The sequence below is a fragment of the Chionomys nivalis genome, chromosome 20 (genome assembly GCF_950005125.1).
Source record: "Chionomys nivalis chromosome 20, mChiNiv1.1, whole genome shotgun sequence".
Classification (NCBI taxonomy): domain Eukaryota; kingdom Metazoa; phylum Chordata; class Mammalia; order Rodentia; family Cricetidae; genus Chionomys; species Chionomys nivalis.
The window spans coordinates 52945206-52957319 of record NC_080105.1 but is presented as its reverse complement, the minus strand read 5'-3'; the positions used below and the strand labels follow the sequence as shown (position 1 = coordinate 52957319).

Sequence of the window (12114 nt, the reverse complement as noted above, 5' to 3'; positions counted from 1 at the left end):
ATGAGTCTCTCTACTGTTTTATCTTCTGTTGAACATTTTGTCTTTGTGCTCACTAAGATGCAGACCCATTCATTCAGTAACAGGATCACTTTGTAAAATCTACTTTGCCCACTGCAGGTTGGACACGCTGATATTTTTAAATAGAATGCAGTTCATAGACTGGGTTTTGTGTCTGTGCACACCTGTGCGGGCTTGAGACTACAGTCCTAGGGATTTCATGGACCTGATTCCATGTTGCAATGAGAGCCAACACTTTTTTTTGTTTCTGCTAAATATAGAGGGTTGTAACAGCTACCCCTCAGGGTTAGGTGAGATGTGGCAGATGTAAATGTCTTTCTTAAACAGAAGGCGCCATATGGGCAGAGGGAGTATGGAAACTGAAAATGTCCTGGCTACACACCCTCCTTTTCTCAACAGGCAGGTGCTACCAAGCAGAGTTCGTTCTCTGTGCTTCACTGGGGGAAATATTCAGTCTGGCTTCTACCTTGTCTATCCTACCACTGTAGCTAGAGCTTTAAATGACACCGAACTTCAGACCATCTGGAACTAAGAAACTTTGCAGTGAGTAGCTGAAAGCCACCTGGAAAGCCATCATCACCTCCAGGGCTGGGGCACAGAGCAGCTATCCAATCAGAAGCAGCCCTAAGCAGATTCATTCTTACCCCTTCTATTCTTAAAATGTTCTCTTTGGCTTAGTAGATAAGTCAAACTGAAAATATAAGTAAAGCCATTTTATCAAGTTTCTTGCCACACTTAACGCTATTATTCCCGGGCCCAAATATTATTCTAAGACACACATTTGAATATATTTCTCAACGGGCCCAAATGTCTCTGTTTTCTCCCGTCTGCCCTGCTCTTTCCTGGGAATTTACTCCTTCATGGGAGCTGCTATAAACTGGTGCCAGGAGCAACTCAGCTAGCATCAAGGTTCCAACTCTCCCCTGAAGCTGAGTTTCTCGTTGCTCCATCAGCAATGATACCGTTAAAGCCCTTTGTACCTCAAAAGACATTTGAGAAAATGTCTGCTTACAGGGAAGGGCCATCAGAGATACCTGCACATGGCATATTCAGAAGCACTTTTTCTTTTCTTTTCGTTTCTTTCTTTTCTTTCTTTCTTTCTTTCTTTCTTTCTTTCTTTCTTTCTTTCTTTCTTTCTTTCTTTCTCTTTCTTTCTTTCTCTCTCTCTCTCTCTCTCTCTCTCTCTTTCCTCTCTGTCTCTGTCTCTCCTTCCTTTCTTTCTAGCTTAAAACACAGACAGCATTGTTTAACACAACTTGCAAGACATCAGCAAAAATAACTCAGAGTTAAAAGCTTGAACTAGGATTTATTATCGTTAACCCCTTAGCTGGGTGTGGTGGTGCACACCTTTAACACCAATGCTCTGGAGGCAGAGGAAGGCAGATCTCTGTGCATTCTAGGAGTCTGGTGCACACAAAAGTTCCAGGATAGCCAGGGTGACATAGAGAGACCCTCAGAAAAACAAAAGAAAAACAACAAATGAAAAATATTAACTTCTGCCAGGCATGGGAGTGCACACTTTTAACCCCAGTACTCTGTGTATAGGCTGCAGAGGAAGGTCCTAGTGCACTTGGTGCCAGCCTGGCCCAAATAGCAACTTTCAGGTACCCAGGACTACATATGAGACACCATCTCAGAAAGAACAGTAATTAAATAAATGATTAAATTTAAATAATAAAAAAGAACATAATAGAGAAGGTCATGAGTGTAAGAAGGAGCTGGGGGAGGGATGGAAGGAGTTGCGGGAGGGACAGAAGGAGCTGGGGGAGGGACAGAAGGAGTTGGGGGAGGGACAGAAGGAGCTGGGGGAGGGACAGAAGGAGTTGGGGGAGGGACAGAAGGAGTTGGGGGAGGGACAGAAGGAGCTGGGGGAGGGACAGAAGGAGCCGGGAGAGGGACAGAAGGAGTTGGGGGAGGGACAGAAGGAGTTGGGGGAGGGACAGAAGGAGTTGGGGGAGGGACAGAAGGAGTTGGGGGAGGGACAGAAGGAGTTGGGGAGAGAGGGAAGGAGTTGGAATGGGGAGGGATGACTGGAAATGGTGTAAATATGGTAGTCAAGTATGAAATTCTCATAAAACAAATATTAAGAAAACAAAAAATAATAACAACAAAACGCATATACGATGAGAGAACTGTGGAAACTGTAAGACCCTAAGAAAATGGGGGACTCGATCACTGAAACCTACAGGGGTTGGTGTGTGGCCATGTGGAAAGAATACAGCAATCACCTAATTGCCCTCCTGCTGCTGCCTCCACAGGAAGCTCATCCCAAACCAAACTTGGGTTCCCTTCAATGAACACTGCCCAGTTCTGTTTCTTTTTGTTTTGTTTTGCCTTTGAGACAGAGTTCCTTTATGTAGACCCAGGCTGGCCTTAAACCCACAGAGATCTGCCTACTTCTCCTGGGTACTGGGATTAAAGGACCACAGACGCATGTTTCTAAATTTTAAACGTATTTTCCTTTGTGTGCTTTGAGATGTGTGCCAGAGACAAAGAGTGAGGGAGGGGTAGAAGATGGAAGGAGAGAGAGAGGTACATGTACTAGCTCATTAACATGGACAAAGCTAAGAGCTAAGCTCTCCTTCCACCATGTGGGACCCAAAATTCGAATTCACTGTGATTGATTAAATTACATTGAAAACACTGGCAGTGAACCGAGATGCTACGCCTGACCTACGTGGACTCTCTAAGGCTGTTTCTTCTCACTGCACTTGAAAGCAGTCCCTACTAAATTACTTTTCTTAAGTGAACCAACAGGTGCAGCCTAGAACCCTTTTCTTTTATTGCGAATTGTGTAAGTCCCAGTGTATAGTCAGTTTATTTTAGAGGCATATATAAAACCTAAAGTGGATATATTTCATTGTTTATACATTTTATATGCAAAGGGTTAAACACCGGACACCTAAATCCAGAGGAAGTACTGACGGGAAAATTCCAGGATGCTCAGTGTGCTTGAGATGGATGCAAAACATGAGGCAGATTACAGAGATGAGGAGACAGGCTATAATATCAGGGACACATATCAGTTGCTTTTTAATATTTATTCTTTATTTAATATTTAATATTTCAATCTTGTTGTATTTGAACATTCCGATGATGCACTGGTTGCAGAAAGTATGGCTTAGGTTTATTTTTGAGAGTGAACTCAAAGTCAAAGAGTTATCTAACACTTCTGTTGGCAACTTGTTTATACTGTGGAATTGACTCAGCATAGACCTGGGTCAAATTCAAACCCATCTCCAGAGTCTATCAGAGCAACCAAAGCAGCAGGACCGGACATACCTTCACAGGTGGGCGGAGAGCCTTGGAACTGGAGCTGTGAACTAAGTTTGCACGTCAGCGTGTCACTCCCAGACAGCGTGTACCCAGGGTGGCACTGGTACTTCACGAAGTCCCCTGAAAGAATCAACCTGAGATCACCATTCCCAGAACGTTTGACAGATGTGACTGTGCCACTCATTTGTGACTACTAAATGGACTGTGTCCACAGCAAATCACTTCAGAAAGGGCGTCTACTTTCACTTTCTGTGTGTCGCTGAAAAGCCCAGATTTCAGCTTTTAGTTTACAAAACTTAATATTACTAAAAAGAGGCCATATATAGTGGTCTCCTTCCTTGACCAACACTACCATGTGTCCCACTTTCCAAATGCCTCATTAGATAAATGAAAGCGCCATAGATTTTTGGGACCTAAGCAAGGCTGTGGAGCAGAATGTGGGAACGGCTTCAACAAACCCGACAGGGCTTGCCCATGGTCCTGTCCAGGGAGACACCATGGTTCCAGTTAGCATAGCTATCATAACAAGAGAAGGAATTGGACAATGTGATGTCACCAACATTATGCAATAAGATGTGACCACAGGAATACAAATTTGTAATTAAATCTGAGAATGTGGTTGGGTTCCTAAGAGGACCAGATGATGAATGGACGAGACCATGACTGAAATCAAAGTGGCCGTAACATATTTAAATAGAAGTTTCTGAATGAAAATTTTATTATAATTATCATTAAGTATATCCTACAATGACTTTTCACGTGGAGGCTATTATTTACAGACTAAGACAGACTCAGAAAACTTAAAAGAATATTAGTAGCAAATGCCACAGAGCAAAAGCCTTCAAATGACAAGAGCAAAACATAAACTAAGTCATTTGGTCCAGTCTCTGTGGAGGGCTCTACAATGCTTTGGGCCATTTTCCCTTATGGTAACCAATTTGCCTCAAGTCTCAATCAGAAGAACTCTGAGAAGTCAGATCCCGCGATGTGGAAGCAAGGAAAGCATAATTGCCTTACCTATGTCAAAGTCCTCATCTTCTGTTAGCAGGTCAGCCTGTGGCACTGCTGGGGGAGGCGGGCATCGCTTCAGCTGGAATGCTACCATGGGTTTGTAAAAGAGATAACAGTGGTGGTTACCTTTGCTGAATGATCAAGTTACAAGACTATATGCTCGCTCTCTCCAAGGGCTCACTTTGACTGTTAAATGCTTAACAACACCGAAGCCCACACTTTGAAAACATCCATTAGAATAACACCTACTCTCCTGCTTTTGGAAGTCACCATGGAAGTGATCCCATCACAGCTGGCTAGGCTAGTAAGCTTGTCTCCTCTTGTCTCAGAATGTCTTAGGGTCATGGGAGACAAGGGGCTGGTGAACACTCCCTACTGCTCTCAGGGACATCATGAGGTTGGTGTTGCTCCATAGGTCATTATATAATGGTTTCTATGACATTTCCTTAGAGTCAGATACATGCAGGCCTGCTCAAAAGTCAAGAGCATCATAATTAGTCCCTACAACATGGTCTCATTTATAGTTATGTCGGAACGAATGAACCTCAAGTAGCTACCAACATGACCTGATGAAATGAACTGACAAGAGAGGTTCTCTGTCTACCACCAAAGGTTTCCAGGACACTGGCATCCATGTGGGACAATCCAGCAGGCTCTGAGACAGCTGGACATAATGCATGTGGGCATGGTGAGGAGCTTGCCTGGGACTCTATGTCCTGGCCACTGAAGCAGAAATTAACTGACCATGAAAATTGAGGACAAAGAAGCCTCCATTGGAGAAATCACTGTGGAATTTGAGCAGGACCTGGTTGGTGGAGCTGTATGCTGTCTCAAGGGCGGTGTTTCCACTGAAGACTCCGAGCTGAGGTGAATTCTGGTCAGGACCATCCCTGGGAAAGAGATTAGGGTACTGGAGGAAGAAGTTTAATGGTATAGCTGAGACCGTGCAGCCAGCTCCCCAATATGGTCAGGGAGAGAGGACAGGGATGGTCTGGAAAGTCCAGTGCCCACTGTCAGTGACCAACAACAACATTTTAAGTGTACATGGTGGCCACTTCCTTATGTCTAATATTTATAAAATAGTTTTACAACTAAATTAAAATACTAAAAAATGCAATAAGATATTCCCCTGGCTCTGCCCTTAGTAGTAGGACACTCTGTGTTCAGGAGATTCACCACCGTGCATTTCTCCTTCCTTTGCATTCTGACTATGGGCAATGGACCCACGCGAGTTGTTAAGACTGGGAGTCTGTGCAGCAGGATCTACACGGACCTACTGTTGGTGGGGATGATGCTCCACTGCCTTACTGAACAGCAAAGTTCCGTCTCATTGTCACAGTCTCTAGCTCAGCTTCTCAGAACCTCCCTCCAAAACCAAAATTGCAGCCTGATAAGGTAGCTTCCCCTGGGCCCTGCAGCTGCATCGTCCACAGCGACAGTCCTGTTTAAATCCTGTACGTGGTCTCCCTACACTTTCTTAACATTTACATTAAATGTTAAGACCCTGGTGCATCTGTTCCTTCTGGTCCAGGCTATTTTCCCTTTCTCCTTGAGCAGCAATTCAGCCACAGGATGTTCTCCCCATATATCACACATAGGCAGAAACACATAGGTTCTCGACAAACAGACACAGGCATTCACAAACAAACACTATATATATGCATATATACACACAAAACAGTGATACATTCACATATAGATACATATAACATACATATGTGAGAACTATACATTCATATAAATACACAAGCAGACACACACAGATATATGCATACAATAAGTATTCATTTATAACCAGATACACACAAACATGGACATATAACACAATGGTACACAAACACACATATAGACACACACAGACAGTCCACACATGCAGAGATACACATACAGATTTATACACATCACATATCATACAGCACACATGCACATGTGCAGGTCACTTGTGTTTTCGACAGTGCTACCATCCTGGTGACCTAGGGGTACCTTCTGGCTCTCCCATCATAGTATGAGGGAGAATACTCATTTCAGCCTCCCCTTTAAATTGTGTCTTAGATCTCTAAGGTGTAGCTTGTCATTTCTCCAGGTCCTACCTAGAAGATTCATGTTCATCATATCCTGGCCCAAGTTCCTCTTCAAGGCTCATAGGAAACCAGGCCTGTACTATCTGGGGTGGGCAATACCATAAGGAAACACTTCTTTAGTATTCTTTCATGTATTCATTAAGGGAAAACACATTATAGCTTTGCTTTAAATATATACATGTATTTGTGTATGCATGCATACATACATACATACATACATATATGAACACACACATACACACACATATATACATATACACATACATATATCCCTTCAAACTGTGGATTAAGGCAAGTGTGGTGGTACACACCTACACTCCAGAGGCTAAGGCAAAAAGACCTCGATGAATTCAAGGCTAGCCTAGGTTTCAGAGTAAAATCTTTTATCAAAGAAAAATTATCAATAATTTATTTAAAGCAAAATGTGAAATAAACTAATCATAAACGTTGCCCTATAGTTAATCTGGTTATTTCTATTTTATAGCAAATTAGATATATGTCTTGAAATTTCCTCTGCATAGCTTGCTTTTGTTGGTGAATTCCATCTTGAAGATCTGCCCAGGCAGATCATGTATAAACAGGTAATCCAACAAATTCGAGGCAAGCACTAATCCAGGACAGCCTACCCACAGCAGGGACTTCCATTCCCTGGGAGGAATCATACCAGACAGCAATGTAATCATTTACGGCTTCAGTCTGCAGCAAGGTGAAGTTGATGTACACTCCGTGCCCTGCAGGGACAGTGATCAGCCATAGGCAGTCCTTCAGAATTGGGTACTCATCCGGAAACCCAGGGGAATAAATGGTACCGTTCTGTGATGTCACATTATACCCACAGGGAGCTGAAAAGGGAGACATCGACAAGAAACTAAGATAGTTGATTGTCACTAGCAGGCAATGATTCTGGTGTCTAAAGCCCAAATTACCCTTTGTATGAAATAACTGAAATATTTCTCTTACTTCTTTGTCAAGCTTATTTCTCTAAAATTTGGAAACTTCAGGATAATTATACTTGCAAGTTATCTCAGTCTCACTTAATATGTTCTCCAAGTCTTCAAAATCCCTCAGGATAGTCATCCCCACACGATTAAAGAAATCCTGCCAGTCATTGCCTGTGGCTGAGCTGATAATCCATTGGGCTGTCCAGTGCAATGGCTTATGTGGAAATCAGACGTAAATAGGGAGCTAAGTGGTTTTGTTTTCGTTACTTTGCTCAAGCCTATTTAAGGCCCCAAAAGAGTGTCAGTTAAGCCTATTTGCCTCAAAACAAAGACATTATCAATTCTTTGCAGATCTGTACTGGAGGAAGCAAGATAAACTTTCTTAAGTACACTTCATAAAAACATGGTCAAATCGAACAGTGTTTGATTATGTGGAGATGCATCCCCTGATCTATTTTAACTGTCCTTAAAACTGATGGCTGTTGTTGCCATGGCAATTATTTCACTTCTGGAAAAGTGAGGTGACCGCATAACACGAGTCTGAAATGCATGTGCTTGCTCTCTGCGGCCTTGATCAAGACTATGACTAAAAGCAACTTGGAGAGGAAGAGTTTTGTGTGAGCATCCAGTTTACAGTGCACCATGACGGAGAGCCAGGGCAGGAACTCAAGGAAGGAACTGAAGCTGAATACAGAGGGATGCTGTTTATGGGATTGCTTCCCAAGGCTTGCTCAAATTAGTTTCTATATAGAATTCAGGATACCTGTTGAGGAATAGCACCACCCACAGTGAACTAGGCCCTCCCACATCAACAACTGATTAAAACACTACTTCTGTAGACTTGTCTACAGACTAATCTGACGTGGGCATTTTGTCCACTAAGATTCTGTCTTTCCCAGATATGTCTAGGTTTGTGCTAAGTTGACCAAAGCCAATCATTCAAATGATTGCAGCAGTGACAAACACACACCAACTTTGAAGTCACACGGAAGCCAAGAAATTTGGTCACCATTAAGAATTTTCCATATTTTCCATGACTATCAAATTTGGGTCACAAAAACATCTTAGAATTTAGGTGCATTGAAGACACAGCACACACACATGGGGGGGTATCTTAAGATGATGGCAGACTCAAAGTCCTGAGACACCACGTACCATGCTGGTTTCAATAAAAGATTAAAGAGACTGAAGCAGTTCAAGCCATGGATAAACCAACTGAAGAAGAGAGAGAGCCATGCAGAGTTTTCTACAGATACGATGGTGGAATGATCCAGTGGGTTTCGGAGTCAGACAAGCCATAATTTCAAACACAGCAGAGCAAATGTCCTTCATAGCCACATTTTGACTACCAGTCAGTGAGGGCGAGAGCCAGCTGAGACCTGGAATTTATAAATGGCCTCACACCACACAGCCCGCAGCATCCACTTACTGTCCCTGAGGATGGGGGTCCCTCCCCCTCCAGACTTTGGTACTGAGCTCTGGTCTACATGGATGGCCTGTGCTTTTCTCCTGTCCAGATGCCTAAGAAGACTTGGCTTTTCCTTGCAAATCCAATACCTTGCCATTGCCTCCTGAGAGTCTTCTCAGTGATTCTTGTTGGCTCATCTATGATGTGGTCCCAGGAGCTTCCCTATCATTCTGTTAGATATGGAAGGTAGAAGCTGCACCCCTCCCTGTCCCTGACAATCTCCCTCAACTGCCACACACACTGCAGGGACTGGCTACACCAGCTTACTTTACATGTCTGTGGCTGTTACTTCATGTTCACATATGACCCAATTTCCTTTGTATACTTTTGCTTTCTTATTTGATCCTGACAATATACTATGACCACTCAATATGTAGGGCCATTTACCACTGTATGCATAGGTATAGATATATGCAGGCACAGCACTAAAATGTAATTAGTAAGATATAATTATTATAAAATAATTTTTAAGATACTGGCAAATTTTAACTATATTTGTAACTACAAATGTACCTTTAGTATTAGGTTACATGTAATTGAATAAATTGTAATTTTAAAGCATATAATGACAACTGTAACCATTTAAAAACTGATTTCTATGCAATTACAGTATAAACAACACACACATAAACAAATAAACAACCCCCCAAAGCAATCATATTTTAAGCTGGAGTGGTGTGAGTGCCTGCAATCCCAGTATTGAAGAGGCAGAGGCAGGAGAAGACATGGAGTTTGAGGGCAACCTGAATTACATTGAGTGAGAAAGAAAGAAAGAAAGAAAGAAAGAAAGAAAGAAAGAAAGAAAGAAAGGAAGGAAGGAAGGAAGGAAGGAAGGAAGGAAGGAAAGGAAGGAAGGAAGGAAGGAAGGAAGGAAGGAAGGAAGGAAGGAAAGAAAGAAAGAAAGAAAGAAAGAAAGAAAGAAAGAAAGAAAGAAAGAAAGAAAGAAAGAGAGAAGGAGGGTGGAAGGGGGGAAGGAAGGCAGGCGAGGACACAAGGGAGGCAGAGAGGTAGGGAAGAAAGCAAGCACGATGGCTGAACAGGTGAAGGCACTAAAGCAATCCTGACACCCTGAGTTCAGTTCCCCCAAGGCAGATAAAGCTGGATCGAGAGAACCAACTCCACAAAGTTGTCCTCAGACAACTTCCGTAGCACATGTCCACACGTGTGGAAAGACCCACAGACAATAATCAGAAACAGGACAGATGCCTTCAGTTTCTTATTAAGACATATTTTTTATAAAGTTTGCTTTAAGTAGGTACATTTTAGATCACAGTTTACTCAGATAAACTAAAAATACACTAATTTTATTTGGCAGATTCTTACACAACTTAACCTATAAATACTTTCAGCATATTAATATGAATTGATTCAACATATTGGTGAATGTGACTGTATTAACATGTAGCATTATTCATTAGGACTCTCTGAACTGGACAATTTTTTAATGCAGATACACAGGAGTTGCTCCAAATCCCTATATTTTTCTTGAAGTTTTCTGAGCCTCACATAATTGGACCTCTGAGGACAGAGCTCAAAGTGCCTGCCATGCCTTGCACAAACAAAGAGAATGTTCCTGCCCCGACCAGATGTGGAGCCTGGCTGAAGGGAATGGAATCTGAGGATTACCAAGGGCATGCTGGGAGAGGGGTGGCTTGCAGAATGCTCTGTTTTCTGTGCAGGGCAACCCTGCAGCCTTGCAGAGAGACTGAATGACAGTGTGACAGTCTGAGAGCCTTAAGAAACAAGGACTCTAGTTTTAGCTTGAACATATCACAGGGAAAGTGGCTTTTGCGTTAAAACTGTATGCTAATTATTAAAAATTTAATCCAACACAGAGAGGATATTAAACCTATATTGAAAGCTTCTTAGAAAGCCCTTTATTGTCCTTCTAATTGAATTCAGTAGTTGCATTATGATATAATTTTGTATGGTGGGTACATTTCAGTATATTTTAAAACTCACGACATTATTGCTAGGAATGAGTACATAATGCTGCACCTGATCTTAGCCAGAAGGTGGAAATGTGCGGAACATCCTTGTTCAGTGAAGGTTTGGCCAGAGAGCTAGGCCTCTTTTTGGGAGACAGTTCAAGTGCATGTAGTGGTCTCTCTGAATGAGTTGTGCATAGCCAGCCTGGATCAGAAGGACAAGCCAGGGGACGTAGGGCAATAAAGCTGTGAGGTGCCCAAGTAGACATCTGTCAGTCATGACTCTGCCATAGCAACATCAGGAAGGCTTGGCACTGGAATCGGATGATTTTCCCAAAGTAGGCAGGCAGTCAGTATGTTATCTTGCATTAATTCCGGGGAGTCACATAAGATAATTTCAACATCTTTTTCCTGTCATCGACTGCACTGATAAACTCAGACTCCCCAGCATTCTTGGGAGAGCCTTGTGTGGTGGTCTCTATACCCCACAGGAGAGACAGAGACATTCCTAAAGCTCAGTGACCAGCCTGGGCCCAGAGAGAGACCTTGTCTCAAAATCAAAGTTAGAAAGATTAAAGTTGAGAGCGGCAAAGATAACCGACTCTTTCCTCTAACCTCCATACGTATTTCTTCACATGCACATGCACACACATGCATAAACACTCAGCTGTACACAGATCCACAAGAGTTAAATAGAGAATGCCACAGAAGATGGCATCACATTTAAATTACACCAAACAACGCACACCGCTGATTCTACTCCGCGGTGTTCCCCACATTAGAGAACCAAGCTTAAAAATAATCAAATAAAATATAGAATATTTAATTTCCCTTTAATATTAATGCAAAAATCAATGAATTGGTCCCCTACATATGAAGTAAAAGTATTCAAGTTAAAACCAGAAATCAGAGAAGATTTAAATCCTCATAATTCCAAAGAAATTGACAGCTGTTAATCTGAGGAGGTGCTATTGCTGGCCTTCTTATGCTCAGCTTCTGCTGCACCCTCACCACTAAGTAAGAGTTTTCAAACAAAAAGTAGACATAAATATTATTTAACACATCTTAGTGAGAAGCAAAAAACCCAGAAACATTAAAAATACTATTTTATACACAATTGAATAAGTGTTTGAATTTTTAAATACAGCTAAGAGTTCTTAAGATTATCAGAACGAAAGATACAGGTGAGATGAGTTTTAAAAGCATACCACATACTTTCCCCCCATTGCTTCAGTAAAAATTCACAGCTAGGTACCTTCCCTTCCTCAGGAGATAGGGATGCTTAACATTTCAAAGGTCCACAGAGTTGGAGATTTCTTATTATTCATTCAGAGTGGCTGCATATGTAATGCAGGGTCCAGGCTTGGCAGTGAGCTCTCTGTTGCAGACAC

General features: G+C 42.2%; 1 protein-coding gene across 2 annotated transcripts in view; it reads right to left on the bottom strand.

The window, feature by feature from the left end:
* Csmd1 (CUB and Sushi multiple domains 1) overlaps positions 1-12114 on the bottom strand; it is a 1398492-nt gene that overhangs the window by 94478 nt on the left and 1291900 nt on the right. For both annotated transcript variants that reach the window (XM_057752269.1, XM_057752268.1), the window contains exons 43-46: positions 7051-7228; positions 5050-5195; positions 4312-4392; positions 3301-3414 (exon numbers count right to left, since the gene is read on the bottom strand). In XM_057752269.1, coding sequence (XP_057608252.1) covers positions 3301-3414; positions 4312-4392; positions 5050-5195; positions 7051-7228 — 519 coding nt within the window. The remainder of the gene's footprint in view (positions 1-3300; positions 3415-4311; positions 4393-5049; positions 5196-7050; positions 7229-12114) is intronic.